The sequence below is a fragment of the Sminthopsis crassicaudata genome, chromosome 2 (assembly GCF_048593235.1).
Source record: "Sminthopsis crassicaudata isolate SCR6 chromosome 2, ASM4859323v1, whole genome shotgun sequence".
Taxonomy (NCBI): domain Eukaryota; kingdom Metazoa; phylum Chordata; class Mammalia; order Dasyuromorphia; family Dasyuridae; genus Sminthopsis; species Sminthopsis crassicaudata.
This window is the reverse complement of record NC_133618.1, coordinates 306,262,043-306,288,160: the sequence shown is the minus strand read 5'-3', so window position 1 is coordinate 306,288,160 and position 26,118 is coordinate 306,262,043. Positions and strand designations below refer to the sequence as shown.

Genomic DNA, 26,118 nt, shown 5'->3' with positions numbered 1-26,118 from the left:
AGGCAGAGAGGTGAAATAGCACATATCCCAGTTAGAGAGCAAGATAATTTAGAAGGAAATAACACAAATCTAGTATACAGGGTTACACTAGATTGTGGATGGTCTTGAAATCTAGCACAAAAATAAACAAATAAATATATAATGAACGAATAAATAAATATTACTTACCCTAAGCTGCAATAGGGAGTGACACTTTCGATTTATGAGGCAAAGGAGTGAGTGACATGACTAAACCATATATAAAGATCATTCTAAGTGTCTTGAGCTTTGTGCATTAATAAAGCAATACTACAAAGAACCATGATTTCAGTGGAGTGGACAATTATTGGTTATTATATTATATATATGGTTATATATTCATTGATTATACAAAACATGCAATTTCTTTGGAACTTGATCTGGTGTAAACTTCAGCACCCTGTAGTCAATCTGCTGATCGATTTCACCAAAGTGAACTAGGATGACACTCAGACAATATATTACCATAGCCTATTATGAATTATTGGGAGAAAATATAACAGATTTCAAAAATCTATGCAAATGTCAATTATATTTTTTAGATTATTTCTCCAAAAACTCACATTTAAAATTTTTTTAAATTCTGCTTTACCTATTTCTTCTTGAAAGCTCTCTGTTGAGATCATCTCCAAGGCGAGCTTGTTCATTACTGAGATCTCGGAGGGACTGGTGCAATGAGTGAAGCTAAAAACAAACAAACAAACAAAAATAAACAACCCTGATCAGTATAGTTTTACCCACACAGATTCACTGAAGTCAAGAATAAATTTTATACCATTTAATGATGCTTAAAAACAATAATATACATCTTCAAGAAAGAACAGACTATGGTTTTTCTTATGCAGCATGACAAATATGGAAATATGTTTAAAAGAATTACATGCTTAACCTTTAGCAGATGGCTTTCTGTCAGGGGGAGGGAGAAGAAAGAAAGAAAAATTTGGAACACAAGGTTTTGCAAAGGTGAATGTTAAAAACCATCTTTTCATGTATGTAGAAAAAAATGCTATTTAAAAAAATTTTAAAGAATAGATTAAGCTTCTATATTGCAAAGAGTAAATGAAATATTAGGTAAAAGAGCTTTTAAAAACAGTCATGTGTGGCAAATGGCAGTCAATACAGCAGTCAAAAAAATACACTGAACAAAATGAATATGAAAATATTTCATTTAAAGAATGAACTTGCAACTAAAATATTTTCATGCTTTATTTGAGCCATTACCAGATCTTTGCCATAGAAGTTACTTTTAACCTTAATGATTAAGAAATCATCTCTTGATGTCTAAATCCCAAGGATCGATTGAAGATAAAAAAGGAAAAGTGAAAAGCATAACAGTCCAAAATTCACATAAATAGAAAAGGGACTTTAGAACTCATTTTGTCTAGCCTCCTAATTTTGCAGATATTGAGACACACAAAGACTTATCCAAACCCTCCAAATTAGTGAACCAAGACTAATACCCCAATATTTTGTTATGTTTTTTTCTACTACACGATAGTACAGGAGAGAGAACCATCCAAATACTTGTCTTTCTTCATGGTAATATAAAAAAGACTTTTTTTTTTTAACTGTTATCCTTCAACATTCAATAAGTTTCACATTTGACAATCTAGTTATTCACAGGATGGCCATTGATAATTAAATGGAAATTTTTTTTGAGATTAGTCATAGACTGTGACAAATTGTAAATGATACTGAGATATAATGTAATTTTTTAAAAATTATTATCCTGTTACATCAATAGTGTCAGATTCTTTTTGAACACATCTGGAATTTTCTTAGCAAGGATACTGGAGTAGATTGCCATTTAGTTCTCCACATTTTACAGATAAGAAAACTGAGGCAAACAGAATTAAGTAACCTGTTAAGGGTCACACAGACTAGGTTTGAAGGTCAAGAAGACAGATATTCCTGACTCGAGGCCTATCACTCTATTCCCTGTCCCACCTAGTTGCCCTGTGCATAAATAGTATTAATAGACTACTAATCTATACTAGTAGTGATATAATATTAATATAGTATATAATGTAATATAGTATAAAATATGATATATTTTGGTATAATATAACATAGTATAGTAGAAACATAGTATTAATCTATTTTATCACTTACTACACCTTAAGGGTACATATGCAAATTTTTTATGAACAATTTTGTTAAAAGTTTCAATATGTTAAAGAATTACAGGCTATGTGATCTGTCTTTTCTTTATATCTCTATTATCCACACTCATTTCCATGAATATCTCCCACAGTGATCTTTGTAGAAGGAACTCTATGAAGCATTGCTGCAGCTACATCTGTGGCTGCAAAGACTGCATAATGTACAAGATACAAATCTCTACTGTGTATAAACTGCAGATTTTTAGGAATGCAGTGTGTTGTTTTATTTGTTTTATATGTTAAATAAATGTGATCAGAATTATTAAAAATAAGTTTTGGGATAAAGCCAGGAATTAGACTCTGTTTTTCACATTTATGGAGGGTCTTGCACCCCTAACACCCACAAATGTCAAGGAATGACTATATAGTCATGTGTTAAAATGTGTATGTATGTGTGTGCATATGTGTGTATGTGTGTGTATATGTGTATATATGCAGTATATATGGATATATGTATGCATATGTAAGTATTTATGTTATATATTTCATCCTAACACACACACATATATATATATATATATATATATATATATATATATATATATATATAGTTGACTACTTAAAAAACATTATTTTATATAGGAACAGTTCCTTTGTAATGTCTTCTGTTCTACTGTCTACTGGGTCCTCTATTCTTTAACATCCAAGAGCTAAGCAGCATGAGATATATTTGTAGCCAAGACTCACAAGATTCTAATGACCAAAGATCTCAAAAAGACAGATTACAGCTTTTGCCTTGCTGTTTTAATGTAATTAATTTAGCTATCAAGGAAAACACTAAGAATCTCAGGTTTAGTGGAAAGATTGAAAGAGGCCTTATTTAAAAAAAAAAAAAAAAAAAAAAAAAAAAGTTATCTTTCACTTTCTATTAGTAGGTAGTCTCTCCATTTCTCCTTGAATTCCGAGCCTAAAAAAGGACTTCACCACGTATTACTGCTTCCACTAATTCACAACCCAGAGGGGGGGAAATTAAAATGAGTAAAATATAAAAGAAAATAACTTTCTGACAAGAATAAACCAATATTCACATAGAGCAACTCATCTGGCTGAACTTAAAGAGGAATTATTTGAGGAGAAACCAATAGATCTGGCAGAATTTATCTCCAAGTATCATATAGAAAGTGCAATACCTACCAAAAGACAGAAAACCAATACATGGTCCAGAAAACAAAGTGACCTGAGATTAAACATAAGGAAAACCCAACTTTTAATTATTTGTATTGGGGTGACAAGAAATACCGGGACAGAAATTACTCCCTAATACACAATACCTGGGCTAAATCATCTGGCTCATCAAGAAACCGGACAGAAGTTGATCTAGACTTGTGTAGTCTAGAACCCTGTGATTCTCTGGAGTCCCTGAGTGGTGAGGAAGACCGGATATCGTGATGGCTATCTTTACAATTGAAAAGAAAAATAAAGAGGGAAAAAAAGCAACATGAACACAAAAGCACCCTGAAATTTAATCAACATAAGATTATATATATATATATTACAGATACACTCACACAGAGATGATCACACATATATTCACGCCTAATTAAATATTAGTTATATTCCAATCTCAACATTCTCCTAATAAAACAGTCACACTGTACAAAATAACTTGCAATTTTGTTCTAAAAAAATATCAGTCACAGATACTTGAGAATTAGAATTAGTCACTGGAATAAAGCTTTTCTTTTAAAATTTGAGAAAATTATACAAATTAAAGTAAAATCATTTGTATGTTTCCTTGAAATAGACTAATAATTATTCAACAAATATTAAATTTAAAAGCTCAGTTAAAGCCTTAGATATTAGTATTGATTGGCTTCCTTTACTAAGAAAATAATAAAAATAACAGTATCAGAGGTTTGTAAAAATAACCAGTGAAAGTCATCACCCACAGCAAGGCAGTGGCCCGGCTATAATCATAATTTAAAAACTGATTGACTCCACTGTCTAGATATTGGCTACTAGGACTTGCCTTCACTCTTATTCTAATGCTGAAAAAGAGCAGTAACTGCATTAGAAAGAGATGACTTCTTATAAGCCACTCTACTCATAAGACAAAGAAAATGTTTAAACAATTGTAAGTATACCAAACCATATGTATGTACCTATATATATAGCTAAGTATATGTCCCCATATAACACACACACACACACACACACACACATTATGGAAAGCTACTAAAAGCCATCTCTAATAGTCCAATTTTTCCAAATTCTACCACACTAGGAGAAAAGATACCATACCCCCAAAAATCTTCCAGTTTTAACTTGCATTATGCTGCACTTAGGTTGTCTTTTTTGTGAGTGGAGGAACAAGGGAGTGACAATTATATTTTTAGTCCTACAAGGTATAATTATGTAGTCTATAAATTGCAACAATCATATTCACATCATAAGAGGCCTTGTTTAATATATTTCATAAGGTACTAACAGAAAAAAAAAAAATTTCTAGCACTTTCGACAACAACATCATCTGATACTTGGTCTGCACCATTTTTATGTTATTATATCTAAAAGTTTTTTTCTTGAGTTTCCCTTGACTTAGAATAATATTAAATTTTAACCTGAATTTTTAGAACTTTTTAAATTTTTACCTGTTACATTGGGGCCATCCAGGTCACTTACATACAAACTCGAAAGAGAAGCACTTCTTACTTCAGAGTTTCTGAATAAACGTTGACTTCTTAATTGCCCTATTGATTGTTCCAAAGTCTCTCTTAACTGCATTAAAGAATAAAGTTGGTTTTATTCCCTTTTAAATAACTTCCCAACACAAAAAAAAAAAAAAAAAGCTAGAATAAACAAGATGAGAGAGTTAATTGGCTCTTTGTGAGGCACTTAATTCTTGGGAAAATTTGGACCACAAAAAATTTTTTTAAATAAATTTTATACTATGAGAAATAAGAATAACTAGTAGAACCAATGCAAGTTTGTTGAAAATGTATTGCTAAGTATTAGGAAATGATCATGGTTGTTCCTTTCCAATCTACTCTACTCCTATACTAAAAAATAAAATAAAATAAAATCATACTTTTTCTTTACTATACTTAGGGTTCCATTTCCATTAAACTAAAAATTACCCCAAAAGCACTATATTTAACTAGATATTAAAAACAATCAATTGCAATGACAATATTAAGAAAATTAATTTATACTTTTATGGTTTATCAATAAAATTACCAAATATTTTATACAACTTAATAAAATAACAAAATTCATTTGAAAAAATATATAACAAGGGAAATGATGAAAAGAAATCTGGATTGAGAAGAAATAAAATTAAGAGGGAAAAACTGTATTATAAAGCATCAATCATCAAAACCATCTTGGAATTAGTTTAAAAATAATAAGAAAGGAATAGAACACAACAGATAAAGAGGAATTAGAAAACAACAGAACTCAATAATTTAATATTTGAAAAAGTAGAAAGCATAAATAGTCATCTTGTTCAAGAGAAAAAAAAAACTGCTAGAAAAAGTAGGAAGCAGTCTAGCAGAAATTAGGATTAGATCACAGCTTATACCACATTCCATAATAAATGGATATTAATCTAAATGGATTCCATTTAACATTCCAAATGGATATTTAAGATTGATACTAAAATCTATAATATAAAAAATTAGAAGAGAAAAAAATTATACATCTCTTATATCTATGGGTATGAAATGTATTCTTGACCAAATAAGACATGAAGGCAATTTAAAAAAAAAACAAAAAACAGATAACCTTGATTATATGAAACTAAAAACTTTCTGACAAAATTAATGCATCAAGGATAAGAAAGGAAGTAGTAAAATGGGAGGGGGGAGGGGAGAATCTATTAAATTTCTCTGATAAGGGTTTTGGTATCCAAAATATACACACACACTCATTCACACACACACACACACACACATACATACATATATGTGCATATACATATATACTCACACACATATATATACTCTATACACACACACACACACACACACACACACACACACACACACACACACACACATTAAATACCTTTTTGCTACTTATACAGCTTCTGCCTTAACTCAGGCCCTCATGACCTGACACCTAGGGCTTCTTAAGTTTTATCCACTCACAAGCTTTCTTCACCTGAGAAATTTCTACCTGATTCTAGGCATATAAGTATATAAAACATGTTTATAAATCAAACATTTACTAATAATACATCTTAATTTCGTGACCACATTCAGTTACAAAACCTCATATGGGGTTGCAAACCAGCTAAGGAAGCTGCACCCACAGCCTAACAGGTATCACTGCCCCAAATGACTCCTCTACCAGAATCTTCTTCACATCACTGTCAAAGGGGTCTTCCTTAAGCAGAGTATGCCTGTTCACTAGGCAATAAACTTCAGTGAGTTTTTACAGCTTCTAATGTAAACTTCTCTGTTTAGCTTTTAAATGTTTCAATTGATTCTAATCTATCTTCCTAATCCTGTTATGTTACCTGTCATCCTGAAATCACATCTAGTCAAAGTGAGCTATCTTTATGATCTATACAGAACATTCCATCAATCCCTGGGAAGATGCATGCAGTTCAAGCCTTTCCTGATCCTTTCCCTTTTCCCTCTCAAACGATGTGCATTTAACTATTTTGTATTTACTGTCTTTAATGGAAGAATTGAGAGGAGGGGTTGCTTTATTTTTTGTACTTTTATTCACAGTTCCTCACACACAGTAGGCTCTTAATGCTTAGAGACTGACTGAATAAAACACCATTTACCATAAAAATTCTCCAAAAATAATACTACCTACAATACTAGTAACCACACCCAAAAATATTAGATAAAGAAAAAACAAATAGATGAGAAGGTACGAAGGAGGAGACTTTTACAGAAATTCTAATGGAATTCTTCCTAGGTGATTTCAGATCACCTAGGGTAAAATGATTCTCTTTCATGTTAAATGCAACAGACAAACTTAAGGTTTTCCTTTTTCCCCCCAATAAAGATTTTCTTTCTAATATGACTTATATGCTCATCTGTGAGGGAAGATGTTTAAGACTGAAGACTTGTTGCATTACTGCTTTGAGGGGATTTTTTTCACTTTTTTTGTTTTTGCTTTGATATTCAATATCTTTTGTAACCTAGTCTCCCCCTACCTTTTGAGTCTTCTTACATCTTAACTTTCCAACTGTTTTCTTTGATCCAATGACAATGGCCTCCTTGTTATTTCATGAACAAAATACTCCATCTCTTTATTCCAGGCATCTTCTTTGGCTTTTGTGTCTATACCTGTAATGTTCTTCCTATCTGCTGTCCGGCTTCCTTAAATCTTTCTCAACCACTTTTAGTTCAGTTTATTCCCACTTTTAATTATTTCCTAGTTATCCGGTATATAACTTGTTTCTACATATTTTTTTGCTTCATTCAACTGTGAGGTCCTAGAAGATAGGGATAGTCTTAACCTGTTTTTGTAATAGAAAACACAATACAGTGCCTGGGGCATAGTAATTGCTTAAAAAATGTTTATTGACTTGCTGGTTCACAAAAACAAAGAAGGAAGGGGGCCAGCAGAGAAAAAGTGGAAAAGATTTTCTTGAGGCAATTACAAAAGCAAGATGGGAGAGAGAAGTCAGGAAGCTACTCAAGTTCTTGAGTTTTCAGTTTTCCTTGATAACCTCATGAAAACAAAACTCTGGACAGAGTCTGATAGAATGAAATCATTCTACAGTTCAAGATAGAATGGAAGGACTTCAAAAAGGGTAAAAGGGGTATTCAGCCAGCTCAAACAGTGTCCAGGAAAGCCACTGAAAGGGTCTTAATCACAGCAGATCAGCAACAAAGACCATCAGTCCTGGCTCAATAGCAGGGCAGATCAATGGGACAGCCTCCAGTCCAACTGCATAAGGCAAATTGCCAGCCCAAGAAACCAAGATGTTTCCTGGAGAAAGCAGGTATCTTCTGCTGTGAGCCTCTATGTTCAAAAGCAGAACTCAACCATAAAAGGCACAAAAGAGAAAATTTTAAAACAGAAGGAAAGAAAATGAGCAAGAAACAGAAAAGAACCTTGATCATAGCTAATATGGTTACAGGGAAGACCAAAACACCTCTCAAAAAGTGATATGAAGCCCAAAGAGGCTTCTTGGAAGTGCTCAAAAAAGATTGTAAAAGGCAAATAAGAAAAAAATAGAAAAAATGAGAAAAACAAAAAGTATGCAAAAGAAGGTCAACAGCTTGGAAAAGGAAGGAAAAAATTGACTAAAGAAAACACTTCCTTAAAAAAATACAATTAACCAAAATTTTTAAAAATCCACTGAAAAAAACAACTTGAAAAGTAGAATTAATCAAATGGAAAAAGAGATACAAAGGCTAACTGAAGAAAATCACACATTAAAAACTAGAATAGGAAAGCAGAAGCTAATGACTCCAAGAGACAACAAAAATTAGTCAAACTTTTTAAAAAGAATGAAAAAATGGAAGAAAATGTAAAATTGAAATGTAAATATAATTAAAATTCAAATTGGGAAAGTAGTTAACCTAGAAAATAGAAACAGGAGAGACAATTCAAAAATGACTGATGTACTAAAGGCCATAACCAAAAATATTGAGTCTGGATATCATTCTTCAAGAGATCATCAAGGAAAATTACCCTAAAATACTAAAAACAGAGAGGGAAATAGTCATTGAAAGAATACACTGATCACCTCTGTATAGAGATCCCACAAGGAAAACTCCAAAGACCACTGTGTCAAAACTCCAGAACTATAATCTGAAGGAAAACATTGCAAGCTGCCAGATAAAAACAATTCAAAAATTGAAGAGCAATAGTCAGAATTACCCATGATCTGGCAGCTTTTACAATAAAGATCAGAGAGCCTGAAATACCATATTTCAAAAGGCAAAGACCTAGGATTACAACCAAGAATTAACTTACCCAGAGAGACTGAGCATCATCTTTCAGGGGAAGAGATAGAGCTTCAATAAAGTAAAAGACTTTCAATCATTTCTACTGAAAAAAACAACTAAATAGAAAATTTGATCTTCAAGATCAAGCATCAAATTTTATGCTTCAAGAAAAGCACAAAAAAGGTAAATAGAAGATATATATATAAGTGTGCATGCACACATATATATCCCTCCTATTTACATATACATATGTATATGTATGTATAACTTAAAGATAAAATTGTTTATATTCCTAGATCGGAAAATTATATATGTAACTCTTATGAACTTTATCTGTTGTTGGTGCAGTTAGAGGTAGTACATGTGGATGGAAGATGTGGATATGAATGGAATCTGATGTGATGATATCAGAAAAAGACATAAAGAGATGGTAAAAGGATTATACAGGGAGAAGAGGAAAGGAGAGGTAAAAAGGGAAAAACCTAGATCACATGTAGAAGAACAAAAGACCTATTACAATTGTGTGAAAGAAGAGAGGGAGATGAGCATTGTCTGAAGCTTAATTTCATCAGTCATTGACTCAAAAAGGGAATAACAATCACTCAATTGGGTATAGATGTATGTCTTACCCTATAAGGAAGTAGGAGGAAAAAGGGAATGAAAAGGGAGGGACTAGATAGAGGAGAGGGCAGAAACACTAAGAAAAAAGGGTAAGAAAGGGGAGGACAGGTAGAAGGCAGGGTGAGTTAGAAACAAAACACACCAAAGAGGGACAGGGTGAGAAGAGAAAATAAAAGTACATACAGTGGAGAAAATTGGTTGGAGGGAAATACAGAACTAATAATCATAACTTTGAATGGATGAATTCTCCCATAAAATGAAAGTGAATAACAAAGTGGATTAATCCTACAACATGTTGTTGACAAGATACACATTTGAAACAGAGAGATAAGGGTTATATTGTAACATATGTAAAATGTATGGGATTGCCTGTCATTCAGGGGAGGGTGTGGAGGGAGGGGGGGATAATTTGGAAAAATGAATACAAGGGATAATATTATAAAAAAAATTACTCATGCATATATACTGTGGAAAAAAATTTTAAATAAAGTTTAAAAAAAAAGAAACAGAGATACATAGAGAGTAAAGATAAAAAAGGCTGGAGCAGAATTTATTAAACTTCGGCTGAAGCAAAAAAAAGCAATCCTGATCTCAGATAAAGAGATAAGGAAGGAAACTACATGTTGTTAAAGGGTACCATAGATAATGAAGTAGTATCAATACTAAATGTATAATGCACCAAATTGTAGAGCATTCAAATTCTTAGAGAAGAAGTTAAGCCAATAACAGGAAGAAACAAACAGCAAAACTATATTAGTGGAAGACCTCAACTTCTTCCTCTCAGAATTAATAAATCTAACCATAAAATAAACAAGAAAGAAACTAAAGAGGTTAATAGAATCCTAAAAAACTTAGCTATGCGATAATAGCAAAAGCATTAGAGAAGAAAAGAATAAGAAGAGGGTTCAAAAAGGTCATATTTACAAAATGACAGAATGAGTATTTTTTGCCATAGCTCCTCCATAGTCTCCTCCACAATAACCTAGAGAGCATACATACCTAAACAAATTCTGATTGGGAAAGCAAGGAAAAAGTCATAGTGAACCATTTTATCAGCCACAGATAGCAGACACCAGGGTCAGGTCTATGAAGGGAAGTAGGACACCTGAAACAGCTTAAAATAGAAATGGTACAACAGCAATGAGCAGCTCAACATCCAGAGAAACCTGGAAAGAAAGAAATCCAAGGGGAGTCCTAAGTTACCACAGGATCAAAAATTGATGGCATCTGGCAGCTGTCACCCACTGATCACTTCCAGAGGAGATAGGAGTGGTTACCACTGTGAGGGAGCAGGGGTCTCTATTGGTATAAAGAGCAAGGAAGAAGTTTCAGCTTGTGGCTCCAGGTAAAGAAAAGAGTAGGTATTAATCTCTAACCTTTAGCCTTGTACATAAACTGAAATAAACAGATGAAGGAGAAGCCAGCAGCTCAGTCACTCTGAATCTGCAGAATTTCTTAATGGCTAAAAATGGCTAGGCACAAAATTAAAGAGAAATGTGAAAAGATTAACAGGAACAAGAAATCATAAAGATCTAAAGAAAGCAGAATTGTTTACATTTCTATATGGGAAGACAATATGTGTAAGCACTTGAGATTTTATCATCACTAAGAACTGTTAGAGGGAAGCTACAGGTGGATGGGAGTAATTCTATTGTGTTCAGATAATCTTTAAAAAAGAGGTTAAAAAAAAAGAATGTACTTGGAAAAGAACAAAGGGAGACAGAGATTGAAAATTATCTCACATAAATGGGGCATACACAAAAGAGTTTATTAAATAGAAGAGAGAATGGGATGGAGCGGGAAGGGAAAGCCACACTTGAACCTCGCTCTCATCTGAACTGGTTTCAAGAGGGAAAATATACATAAACATAGAGAAGTGAATAGAAATTCTTCTTCTCCGACAAGGAACACAAGGGAAAGGAGCTAAGAGAAAAGATCAGAGGGGAATAAGAAGGAGAATAACAAGGCAATGTTTAGAAATAAAACAAACTTAAGGAAGAGACAGAGTAAAAAAAAAGAAGGGTAAATATCATGAACTAATGCTAATTGAAATGAGCAGAATAAGGAGAATATTGTATAAGGCAACAACAAGATTATGTAATGATCAATTCTGATGGATATGGCTCTTTTCAAGAATGAACTGATTCAGGCCATTTATAATAGGCCTGTGATAGAGAGAGCCATCTGTATCCAGAGAGAGGACTGTGGGGACTGAATGTGGATCATAACATAGTGTTTTCACCTTTTTTGCTGTTGTTCTGCTTGCTTTGTGTCCTCTTTCTCACTTTTTTCCCTTTTTGATCTGATTTTTCTTGTGCAGCATGATAAATATGGAAATACGTATATGGCCCTGGGCAAGTCATTTAACCTAAATTGTATTACCAAAAGAAATAAAATAAAATAAAAACCAAAAATAAGAATCAATAAACAGCCTTTGAAGCATAGATTAAAAATTAATTTGATGCAAATTAAGACAACTCTAAGCTACTACTACATACCTCTCAGATTGGCTAAAATGAGAGGAAAAGAAAATGTTGGAGGGGATGTGGGAAAACTGGGACACTAATACATTGCTGATGGAATTGTAAATGAATCCAACCATTCTGGAGAGCAATTTGGAACTATGTCCAAAAAATTATCAAACTCATGAATATCTTTTGATCCAACAATGTTTCTACTGGGTTTATATCCCAAAGAGATTTTTAAAAAGGGAAAGGGACCTGTATGTGCAAAAATGTTTGTGGCAGCCCTTTTTGTAATGGCTAGAAACTAGAAACTAACTGGATGCCCATCAGTTGGAGAATAGATCAATAAGTTATGGTATATGAATGTAATGTAATATTATTGTTCTATAAGAAACAATCAGCAGGATGATTTCAGAGAACCTTGGAGAGACTTAATAAACTGATGCTAAGTGAAATGAGCAGAAGCAGGAGATCTTTGTACACAGCAACAACAAGACTATTCGATGATCAATTCTGATGGACATGGCTCTCTTCAACAATGAGAGGATTCAGACCAGTTCCAATGATCTTATGATGAAAAAAGCCATCTACTCCCAAAGGGAGGACTATATGGGAACTGAGTATGATTGACAACATAGCATTTTCATTCTTTTTGTTGTTGTTTGCTTACATTTTATTTTGCTTGATTTTTTTTCTTGTGCGGCATAATAATTGTATAAATATGTATGCATATATTGGATTTAACATGTATTTCTACCATGTTTGACATTTATTGGACTACTTGCCATCTAGGAAAGGGGCATTAAGGAAGAGGGAAGGGGAGAATTGGAACACAGGGTTTTGCAAGGGCTAATGTTGAAGAATTGTCCACACAAATGTTTTGAAAAATAAAAAGCTTTATTAAAAATTTTTAAAAATTAATTTGGAACTGAATAGCCTAAAAAATGAATAAGTCAACAAATCAATCATTAAAATAATAATATATTTAAAATAATGGCAATAACGAGACAATATTCCAAAATTTGTAGAATAAAGTGTAAACCATACTTAGGAGAAAATGTATTTCTCTAAAACTTTTGTTAAAAAATAATAAGCCAATGAATTAAGCATGAAAGTTTAAAAAAAAATTAAAAAACTAGAAAAAACAAATTTAAAACCCCCAGTTAAACACCAAAACAGAAATGCTAGAAATCAAAAGAGAGATTAATAAAATTAAAAGCAAATAAAAACACTGAACTAATACTAAAAATTGATTTAAAAAAAAAACATACCATAAAATAAACCATTGATAATTTGATGTAAAGGGGAAAAAAAAGAAAGAAGGAAACAAACTTATCAGTATCAAAAATTAAAAGGGCAAATATACAATCACTGAGACTTAAATAAATGTAATAAGAGCTATTTTACCCAACTATATATTTTGCCCAACTATTTTTGCTAATAAGAGAGACATCTAAAGGTGATGAATATTTACAAAAATATGAATTGCCCAGATAAATGGAATAAAAAAGGAAATAGTTAAATAATCTATATCAGAAAAAGTAATTGAACAAGCCATATATGAACTCCCTACAAACACACATAAACACAAACATACATGCACACCCAGTATCAGATACATTTAGAATTGAATTTACCAAATATTTAAAAAACAATACCAATGTTATATAAATGATTTTTTAAAAGTCAGTAAAGAAGTCCTACCAAATCTTTTCTCAGTCACAAATAGTCCCTAAATCAGGGAAGGCAAAGACAGCAAAAGAAAACTATTGACCAGTTTCCCTAATGAATTTTTTAAAATAATAACAAAGAGATTTAAGCAATATATTGCAAAAATCTTACACTATGACCAGATTTGTTTTACACCAAGAACCAAAATCATTCAGTATTAGGAAAACTATAAATTGAGTACTATCTGTATTGGAGTATTAGCTATAATGGAGATGAACAAGCAGCCTTTTCAATAAGATCAGGATCAAAGCAAAGATGTACCTCATCATTAGTGTTCCTTAATATTGTACTATAAATGCTAGCTATAGAAATAAGACAAGAAAAAAAATTGAAGGAACAAGCAAAGGCAATAAGCAAATGTAACTATCACTTTCTTCAGATGATATGATGGTTTACTTAGAGAACTGTAGAGAGACAATAAAAACATTAGTTAAAACAATTAACAACTTCGGCAAATTTACAGTACATAAAATAAATCTATACAAATTACCACACAGTGACAACAAAACCCAGAAGGAAGAGATGGAAAGAGAATTTCCATTTAAAACAATTGCAGAAAGTATAAAATTACTTGAAATTTACCTATCAAGACATACAGGAATTATATGAACACAATTACAAAACACTATTCACACAAAAAGTGCTCCAAACAATTGGAAAAATATTGCTTTCTCATGAGTAGGCTTGGCCAAGATAATAAAAATGACAATAGCACCTAAATTAATTTGCTTATTCACTATCATAGTAATCAAACTACCAATGAACTACTTTATAGTGCCAGAAAAATTAATAACAAAATTCAACTGAAGGAATAAAAGACAAGAATATCAAGGGAAACATTTTTTTTTTAATGTGAAGGAAGAGGGAGTCTAGTAATACTGGATTTTTAACTTTACTAAGCTATAATCATCAAAACAACCTAGGGAAAAGATTAGGTACAAAATATACAGAATCAAATTACCACAGTAACCTAATGTTTGATCAACCCAAACATTCTAGTGAGGCAAAAACTCACTATTTGACAAAAACTGCTTAGAAAATTGTAAAGGAAGATACCAGCCACAGACCAACGTTTGATATCATGTACCAAGAAAAGCTCAAAATGAATACATGACTTAGAAGTAAAGGGTGATATAAAAGCAAATCAGTGGAGCATAAAAGAAAAGGCCTGTCAAATCCACAGAGAGAGGAAGAGTTCATGACCAAATAAGAGAAATGTTCACAGAAGATAAAATAGGATACTTTTGATTTAATGTATTTCTGAGCTCAATTTTATTTGTATCCTTCCTTATTTTGACCAGTTGAGGTAAGGGTAAAATTTAAATGCCAATTATTCTTGAAGCTACCTCTTCTTATTTATATATATTTATACCTCATATTCTATGTAAGATAGTTTCCCCTAAAATTCCTTTCCTTATCTCACCATTTTTCACAGAGTATTCTTCTCCTTTTTTCAATTCCTTTCTCAAGATCTTCAAGACATAACTGAACTATTTATAGGCTCTGTCTAATTGAACTCCCTCTATGACTCTTAATGATAAGATTCAGAGGAGAAATATGTATGACTTTACCATAGCTGAATGCAAGCAATTTATCCTTCCTTAATCCTTTATCATTATTCATTGTGTTTATTTTTTATGCTTCCCTTCATTGCCTATTTAACATAAAGTTAATCTGGAAAAAGATTTTAGAAGAAACTGATTGGAAAGTTAATTTTATAGATAATATTTTTATTCCTTGCAATTTATTTTTCTTTGCCTTTAAAACTAAGAAAATCTATAACACTAACCTTTTGTGAAACCAAACAAGAAAGATTATGATTTCTGGCACATTCTTATTCCACCATCTGTTGCTAAAATGCAGTAAATAGTAGTTGTTGCTCTTTAATTTACTAACAGATCAGTGAGTCTTGCTGTTATGAGTAAAACTCCATCCATATTATGGTATGGAGAAACACAAATACACAATCATCTTTCCTGAATTTAGCAACTTCTTTCCTCTTAGCACGTTAGATTTTCAAATGAGTTTGATCTTTTTTTTTTTTTAGGGAAATCCATATATTCAAGTTTTTGTTATATCATATAAAATTGATATTTACATGTTTTAAGATTATTTGAAACTATCTCCACAAAAAAAAAAAATGTTTAATTATCATTAAACAAGAAGATACATGCTAAGTGGAAAATGTTCTTAATAACAAAGCATTGTATTAGAGGAGAGTCAGGATATATACCAACATTGCTAAAAAAAAAAAAAAAAAAACAACCTAAGCATGTTAAGTAAAAATGTTTTGAGGGCAACTAGATAGCACACTACCCAGTGCTGGGCCTGATGTCACAGCATTAGGAAGGCTTGACTTCCTGTGTTCAAATCTTGCCATAAAAAGTGGCAAGTATAGGAATGTTAAATCTATAATTGCTAAGGGAGGACTCAGAGCAGGAAGATGATGCAATGAATAGAGCAATGGGCTTGAAATCAAGAAGACATCTCCACGAGTTCAAATCTGATCTCAGACATCTAGGTAAGCTATCCTCTTCCCTAAAATTCTTCAAGCAGATCTAGAAAATGCACCAGGCTGAATCCTGATTGGTAAATCCAAGGGGAAAAAACATCACAGTGAGTCATTTTTTTCCCCAGCCCAAGTCATCATCAGAAGACAGAAAAATCTACAAACATAAGGTATGGGTTCTGGCCAGGAGTAGCTACAAAGAGCATTTCGGAATGGGGAGAGATTGTGTGTGCTCCAGGACAAGAAATGACTCTAGATCTAGCCTAAACTTGTGTAGGATATAGAAAAAGATGCTTATTGGCAGCCTTCTTGCTCATTACCTAGTTCCCTAATGATAGGTGTAAGTAAAGTATAAAGGGGACCTGCACCTAGGGGTGGAAATGCTGCATAGTGGGTCCCAAGACCCTAGGCTGTGGATCCATTAAGAAGGTATTCAGTAGCAAGCAGCAGGGTGTGGCTTGCACTTAAGGAGCAGAATGAGGTCTCAGTTTCAGTCTGAAGCCTGCAGAGAAAGAACCAGAGTAGGAATCCCAGATAAACAGTTCTATCACTCTAAACTTACAGAGATTTCCAGCTGGCCAATGGTGTCTGTGTCCAGAAGCAGGCTACTAAAACTCCAAATGGGCATGCCCACTAGCCTTTGTTCAGACCCAAATATGGGTCAGGAATTTGCAGAACTTAGTCCAAAACAGCAGTAATCAAATGTTGTCCCAAATCAGACAATGATGAGAGCAATGAAAGCTTGTATAGCTGAAATACAATATTCCAGAAGGCAAAGAACATAAGCCTTATCACCAAGAATGATTTAGGAAAACTAAATATAATCTTAAAAAGGAAAAAATGGATTTTAACTTAAATTAAGGACTTGCAAAGATTCCTGATGAAAAATCCAGAGCTACATATCAACTTTTTAGTTCTAAGAGGAGTCAAGAGAAAGAGAAAAAACTTTTTGAAGAAGTAAAGTATAATTTGAGAGAATATTAGGGAATGGCCAAGTAAGTTATAAAATATAAATACAATGAAACACTCTTGTGCTAGAAGAAATGATGAAAGAGATAGCTTCAGAAAAACCCTAGGAAGACTTACATGAATTGACATGGAATGAAATAAACAGAACTATGAGAATAATTTACAGTAAAGGCAAACTACTTTGAAAACCTTAGGAACTCTGATCAACAAAATGATAAACCACAATTTCAGAGGACTTAAAATGGTAGCTACTTCTTGATAGTGTGAAATACCCAGTGAAGAGAAGAATGAGGCATATTATAAAGAGAGACATATATATGTATAAAAACACGTATGTATATATGTGTGTCTCTGAATGTCTATGTATTAAATGTGGCCAATGTGGAAGTTTATTTTCTTTGATTATCTATATTTTTAACAAGGATTTGTTGGGGGGAGGGGTTGAATAGAAAAAAAATTTAATTCTGAAAAATGAAATTTGTTCTAAAATGAAAAAATATTTAAGATGCTAAAGCTACCATGTACAATCATATAGTAATATACAACAACATTTAATAAAGAGGTTAATGAATTATACAAAATAGGCTTTTAGATTCAGGTTGATGATAGCTTATAGACTTACAGAACATCAAGCAAATAGAGAGCAAGGTGATACAATTACTAGAATACTGGAAGTAGAAACTGGATGATTCCAAACCAAATTTGACCTCAGATACTAGTTTTATGACCATGGACAAATCACTTAACTTCTGCCTCAATTTTCTCATCTGTAAAATGGGGGCGATAGCACAATTATTATGGAGATTCAAATGATGTAATATTTGTAAAGTACTTTGAAACACTTGAAATGCTAGAAATGTGAGTTATTTTTAAATAAGAAATTGACTAATGCACTTTTAAAAATATGAAGCATTTTTAAAATATTAAGAAATTATTCTGCATCCAGAGAGAGAACTATGGAGACAGACACAGTATTTTTGTCCATTTTTGTTGTTGTTGTTGTTTGTTTGCTTTTCCTTTCTTGTGGCTTTTTTCCCTTTTGATCTGACCCTTTTTCTTGCACAACATGACAAATATGGAAATATGTTTAAAAGTATTGTACATGTGTAACCTATATTAGGTTGCTTGCTGTCTTGGGGATATCTAAGGGTAGGGGAGAGAAAAAAAATTGGAATACAAAAGTTACTGAAATTAATGTACAAATCTTTACATATATTTGGAAGAATAAAGTACTAAGGAAAAAAAAAAAGAAGTCATTAACAGAATAAACAAACTTTTAATTTGGTTAACATTTCTTATCTATAATACCTGTAATGTCTTTGCACAATAGAAATGCTCAATTTTTGGAAAAATATTAATATTGGTCTACAGAAAAAAAAAAAAAGGTATTTTCTTTACCTACTAGACTACAAAAGTGACTATTCATTACCCCAGATAATTATTGTTGGCGGTTGACACCAAAAATATACTTTATATCACAAAACCCATTACATAAAAAGAAACATCTGGATTATACAATATTAAATATTCTTCCAAAGTTTTTACAACAGATGGCATCATCCAGCTGCTCAAAATGGAAATTCTAATCAGAGTATTTAATTATAAAAAAGTAATATGCTAAAATAATTCTTAGAAGTTTCATTTCATATTACATTATTTTGGTCAGTTTTTGCCTTTAAAATGGACTAAATCGAGAACTAAATCAAGGATATTGGGTTTGTTACACTCAAAACAAAATTTCCACAGAAGCAGTTAAGAACTCAAATTTCCTTTGCAAAAATGAAAAAAAAAAAAACAAAACCTTAATTTAATTTTTATTTTTATAATGTTCTTTTTTAAGGACACTCAGTTTTGCACCATTAACAAAAGAATAAACACTGTTCTCTTTAAAGATACTTAAATCCAATTTTTGATGTTTTTACAAATATATTAATTGCATTATGTTCAAGTTAAATTACTTACAGAGGCTCAAATTATTCAGCATGCTACAGCATAAAAAGAAACAATTTAATTAATATTCCTTAACCACATAGTATTTAATAACTACACAGGCTGTCCATTAAATATACAATAAAAATGCTTGAAATACAAACCTTCCCTCATGCTTTCATTAGAAGTCTAAAATATTTCTTTGCAAAGAAACTCACAGCAAGCAGCAGCAGAAGCAAAGATATCTGGGTACCAAAAATCACAATAGATAACTAAGCATTCAAAGAAAGTGTCAAAATGTTAGTTACTCAAATGGTCCCCTCTGTGATAAAAAGAATTTGACAACTAGAACAATGAAATACTGCTTATTCCAAGTCTAATTACTGATATTCTCCTAATGATAAAGATATAATTCTTTTCACCCTGACCTCAATATAGTCCCTAGTTCTGCTTCTGAAACTGCATGATTGAAGTAGGGACAGAGCCAATATGGACAAGATAAAATAATTTTCCAATCAAAGACAACTTGGAAGGTAGGCAAGAAACATCTGGCTCTGTGGAGTGCGAGTAGAATGAAGTCCAATATAGGCCAAAGAACCAAGAGGCTTTGGAGACAACTGAATCAGTAGGACAGCTTCCAAAGCTTTCAGCTCACAAAGGACAGCTCCACAGCCAATAAGGGGGTCTGACAACACATCAGGAGGTTACAGGAGAACCTTTTTTGACAATGAACCCATATGTGGTTCCAGATTGCAGGCAGAAAAAGGATCCACAGGTGCAAAAAAGGTTTGTAGCAGACCTTTTTGAAGTGGCAAGGAACTGGAAACTGAAAGGATGCTCATCAGTTGGAGAATATCTGAGTAAGTTATGGTATATGAATGTCATGGAATATTATTATTCTGTAAGAAAGGTCAGCAGATTTCAGATTTCAGAGAGTCCTGGGGAGACCTACATGAACTGATGCTAAGTTAAGTGAGAACCAGCGAAACATGATACATAGCATAGATACATAGATACATATGGACCCAGTTCCATAGTGCAAAATACTAATCGTGGTCAAGTACAGAGCAGATCACAGGTCAAGAGAACAGTGACCACACCTCTCCTTAACAGCATACCAACCTTAGACGAACTAAAACTTACAGACACCCAGAATCAACTCTGAAAACAGGAGTATGAAAAATATGAAACTTGGGACAGTACTCCCTCTACTATAGGACCAGAACCCAACTTTAACTTAAAATAAAAAGTCAAGAAGCAGGCTGGAAAAAATAAGCAAAAACAAAAACTAAAGTTTTGGTAGATCATAAAAAATTACTATGATGACAAGGAAGATCAAGATACAAACCCAGAAGATGACAAAATCAAAACAGCTACATTCAAAACCTTCTCCCCCTACCCCCCACCCCCAAAGAAAAATAATAATTGGTCAGAGGTACAAAAAGAATTCCTGGAAGAGTTCTAAAAAGTGTTTAAAAAATCAATAAAAAGGTAGGGGGAAAACTGGAAAAAGAAATGAGAAATATAAGAAAGTCATTAAAAAAAAAAGTTGACAGCTTGATAGAGGAGGTACAAAAAAAAAAATACTAAAGAAAATAGCAGTTTAAATTTCAAAGGAATTAATGAAGAAAGATATAAACAAAGGTGGCCTAGCTGTACTACACTTAAAACCCTAAAAGCAGTAGTCATCAAAATCATTTGATACTGGCTATGAAGTAAGAATAGTGGATCAGTGAAATAGATTAGATTCATAAGACACAGTAGTCAATGACTAAAGTAATATGGTGCTTGAAAAAGATTCCAGCTTCTGGGATAGGAACTCACTATTTGGCAAAAAATTGCTGGGAAAATTAGAAAATAGTATGGCAGAAATTAGGCATTAACCAACACCCTACACTGAGGTAAGATCAAAATGGGATTTGGACAAAGGGTGATATTATAAACAAATTAGGAGAAGGGGGGAATAGTTCATTTTTCATATCTGTGAAGAAGAAAGGAATTTATGGCCAAAGAAAAACTAAAGGACAATATGAAGTCCAAAATAAATAATTTTGATTATATCAAATTAAAAAGATTTGTACAGAACCAGAAGATCGCTGTACACTTCAATGCTGTATGAAGATATATTATGATGGAAGTGGATATCTTCAACATAAAGAAGATCCAACTCACTTCCAGTTGATCAATGATGGACAGAAACAACTACACCCAGAGATGGAACACTGGGAAGTGAATGTAAATTGTTAGCACTACTGTCTATCTACCCAGGTAACTTATACCTTCGGAAGCTAATAATTAATGTGCAACAAGAAAATGGTATTTGCGCACATATATTGTATCTAGGTTTTACTGTAACACATGTAAAATGTATGGGATTGCCTGCCATCGGGGGGAGGGAATAGAGGGAGGGGGGGATAATTTGGAAAAATGAATACAAGGGATAATATTATTAAAAAAAATTACTCATGCATATATACTGTGGGAAAAAATTCCAAAAAAAAAAAAAAAAAAAAAAAAAGATTTGTACAAACAAACCAATGCAAAAGATTTGAAGGGAAGCAGAGAAGCAGAAAACAAAGGGAAAAAATTTGCATTCAAGGGTTCTAATAAAGGCCTCATTTCTAAAACATAGAGAACTGACTCAAATTGATAAGAATACAAGCCATTCTCCAATTGACAAATGGTCAAAGGACATGAACAAATAATTTTCAGATGAAGAAATTAAAGCCATTCTTATCATATGAAAAAATGTTCCTATTCACTATTGATTAAAAAAATGCACATTAAGATAACTCTAAGGTATCACTTCATACCTCTCAAATTGGCTTAGAAGACAGGAAAAGATAATAATAAATGTTGGGAAGGAATGTGGAAAACTGGGACACATTGTTGGTAGAGTTGTAAATTGGTTCAACCATTCTAAAGAGCAATTTATAACTATGCCCAAAAGGCATACTTTGTGCATACTTTGATCCAGGAGTGTTTGTATCGCAAAGAGATCATGAAAAAGGGAAAAGGCCCACATGTGCAAAAATGTTTGTAACAGTTGTTTTTGTAGGCAAGGAACTGGAAATTAGTGGATGACCATCAGTTGGGGAATGGCTGAATAAGTCATGGGATGTGAATGTTATGGAATATTATTTTTCTATAAGAAATGATCAAGAGGATGATTTCAGAGAAGTCTGGAAAGACTTACATGAACTAATACAATGAACTGAGTGAAGCGAGAACCAAGAGAACATTATGCACAGCAACAAGATTATATGATGATCAATTCTGATGGACATGACACTTTTCAATAATAAGGTGATTCAGCAAGGAACCCAATATATGTTAAACATGTACAATTTCTCTCTATATACTTCTACAATTATCATGTTGCACAAGAAAAATCAGATCAAAAAGGAAAAAAAATGAAAAAGAAAACAAAAAGCAAGCAAACAACAAAAAAAAGTGAAAATACTATGTTGTAATCCATAATCAATCCTCACAGTCCTCTTTCTGGATGCAGATGGCTTTCTCCATCACAAGTCTATTGGAATTGTCCTGAATCACCTCACTGTTGAAAAGAGTTATGTCCATCAGAATTGATTCATCTTATAACATGACTTTTATGGAAATGTTCTTGGAAATGTTTTGCACAACTTCACTTGTGATTTCTTAATGGGGGTTGGAGGTGTAGATAAGGGAAAGAATCTAGAACTCAAAAGATTTAAAAACATATGTTAAAGAATTTCTTTAAATGTAACTGGGATAAAATATTAAATAAATGAATTTTACATAAAAAAAAGAAATGAAAAATCCATATATGATCTCTCAAAGGGAAAAACACTAAGATCGTATTGAACTTAGAAGAAAATTCTGCCAAATATTTAAATGATTTTAGTGCTGTATAAATTGTTTGAAAAAATAGGAATAGAAGGGGTTCTACCAAATACCTTTTTAAAAATATAGTTCATTTTTCCAAATAAATGCAAAGATAGTTTTCAGCATTAACCTTTGAAAAATCTTGTATTCTATATTGTTCTCCTTCTTTCTCTCTTCTCCAAGAGAGAAAACAATCTGAAAAATCAGATCAAAAGGGAAAAAAAATACAAGAAAGAAAAAAATAACAAGCAAGCAAACAAAAAAGGTAAAAAAAAAAATACTATGCTTTGATCCACATTCAGTCTCCGTAGGATAACATCGCAAGCCTTTTGGAATTGTTTGAATAACCTCATCAAACATCTTTTTTGATACAAATATGGTTTTGACAGCTAAACAAGGAAGAGTAGAACAGAACCAATTTGCTGGTCAGTAGTCAGCAAACTGTAGTCTGCATCCATAAAAACCATTCTTAACTTGCTAACCATACAAAAATAGACAACAGGACAGATTTGGACCTTGGGATGCAGTTTGCCATCCCCTAATCTGTAGTTTTCTTTTTCTATTTTGATTCTTCTAGATTTCGGGATCAAGACCATACTTGTATCATAAAAGGAGTTTGGTAGGATCTCTTCTTTTGCTATTTTTCAAACACTTTATATAGTACTAGAATTAATAGTTCACAATATTACTAATGAGTATCAATTAAAAATGTAAAATAACTAATTAGTAAGGAGACTGTAACAATACATCACAAAGATTATGCACTATAACCAAGCTGGATTTATAAGAAAAATGCAAGTTTGGTTCAAAACCAAATTGATATATTAATAACAAGAATAAAAATCATATGATTATATCAATCAAAGCAAAAAAAAAAAAAAGGTTCTGACAGGCTGTCAAAAAATACAGAAATCACAGGAATAAACAGCTTTCCTAAATATGAATAGCTATGTTGTTCAGTTGTTTCAGTCATGTCTGGCTCTTCAAGACCTCCTTTTGAGTTTTCTTAGCAAAGATTCTAGAAAGGTTTAACGTTTCCTTCTCATTTTGCAGATGAGAAAACTGAGGCAAACAATGTTAAGTGACTTGTCCAGACCTAGTAAGTATCTGAGGCCAAATAAGAACTCAAGTCTTCCTTACTTCAGACCTAGTGTTCTATACTGAGCCACTTAGCTGCCTATATGAAAAGCAATATCTATCTTAAATCAAGAGCCAGTAGTATCCAAAATGGGGATAAAATTAAAGGTCTTTTCAGCAAGATTAAGGTAAAGCAAAAAAAAAAAAAAAGTCTACTATGATATTATTCAACAAAATACTAGAAATGCTAGCTATAGTAGCAACACAATAAAAAGAAATTGAGGGAATAAGCATAGGCAAGGAAGAAACAAAATTAGCATTTTTTACACATGATATAGTTTACTTGGAGGATCCTATAGAGCCAAATAAAAAAATTAAAACAACTTAAAAATTGAAAGACACAAGATAAACTCACATAAATCATTAGCATTTTTGTACGTTACCAAAAAAAAATTCAGCAGGAAGAGATATAGAGACTTTCCATTTAAATAATTACAAAGGAACAGCAAGATGGTACAGTGGATATAGCACTTACTACTTATATGACCCTGGGCAAGTCACTTAATCCCAAATGTCTCATCCAAAATTAATTAATTAATTAATTAATTAATTAATTAATAACTACAGGAAGCATAACATAATTGGGATACACAGGTATTATACACAATTATAAATACTCTATACAAAAACAATTGGAGAACTATTAATTGCTCATAGATTAGCTGAGCCAGTATTATAAAAATATCAATAAAAACTAAATTAGTTTTTTTTATTCAATGTCATAATCAGAAGAAAAGGCTTCCCCACACACACACACACCCCCCACAAAAAAAAAAAAAAATAAAAAATACAGATAAGCCAGACAAAGAAAGGATCAAAGAATCTGGGCTGAAAATGCAACTGCTATTCACAGTCTATTAGGGAAAGCCATTTCATCTCTGTAAGAATTAGTCAAATCAAATGATCTCCTTGGTCTCTTCAAATTCTAACTCCAAGGATCATAGATCAACCGTTCAAATTTCTGATCTTACAAACTTGTAAAATTTTTCTATTACCTGACAAATTCATAAACCACCTTCCTCAAAACCACTCTGAAATATAGATAATGGAAGCTTAGTGTTAGCACCATTTTAAATATGAAGAACATGTGAAAGGTTAAGTGATTACAGAGTCAATAAATATAAAACTCAGGAGAAAGCAGACCTAAAACAGCTAAAGCATTTATGTCATTGAAAGTGTTTAACTGAAGAAATATCCCCCCCCATCATTTAATTTTAATTCCCAATTGCCAGATTCAAAATAAATAGGTTGCCAAAGAAATAATCTACCATTTAACTAAAAACCATGCAACAGTGAAAGGTTGTTTTGCAGTAAACTAACTAATACAAATGTCCTCATTTTCCCTTAATAAACAGAAAAACAAATAATTAGCCCATCAGCATTAATAAGATAATTAAACCTAAAGACATTATTAACCATCCAAACTTACAAAGATTTATAGCTCTCTCTGCCAATAAAATTATAGGAACCCTTGTAAGCACATGATTGTCTAGATTTATTTCCTAAATGAAAGTATTTTTTAAGTTACTAGTGAATATGCACTAGCTTTCCAGTACTGAGGCAATTAGCTCCCCAATTACTAATGAGAAATGATGACTTCTTTATAGCTTTTTCCAGAGACAATAACAGAATATGATTCAGTATTTAAAGATTATAAGGCAATTCAATACAGAATAGATACATAAATAGCAGCTAAGATTTAAATGATATTAATCTTTCTAATGCAATATGTAATTGATATAGTAGACAATGACTAACATACTTAATTAGAAATCAAATAGCATGCAAAAGATGCATTAGTAAATTTTAGATAAACAAGGTCACAGATAAAATAAGCAGAACCCTCAAGC

General features: G+C 32.2%; 1 protein-coding gene across 17 annotated transcripts in view; it reads right to left on the bottom strand.

Moving 5' to 3' along the window:
* The window catches only part of CEP128 (centrosomal protein 128), a 495,022-nt gene that overhangs the window by 440,846 nt on the left and 28,058 nt on the right, over positions 1–26,118 (bottom strand). For 15 of the 17 annotated variants that reach the window (XR_012486452.1, XR_012486453.1, XM_074289837.1 and 12 more), the window contains exons 5-7: positions 4,772–4,898; positions 3,452–3,576; positions 611–702 (exon numbers count right to left, since the gene is read on the bottom strand). Coding sequence is in view for 15 of the 17 variants with exons in the window: in XM_074289837.1 (XP_074145938.1) it covers positions 611–702; positions 3,452–3,576; positions 4,772–4,898 (344 nt within the window). In the remaining 2 variants the exon portion in view is untranslated. The remainder of the gene's footprint in view (positions 1–610; positions 703–3,451; positions 3,577–4,771; positions 4,899–26,118) is intronic. The other 2 variants (XM_074289844.1, XM_074289843.1) reach the window with 1 other exon arrangement.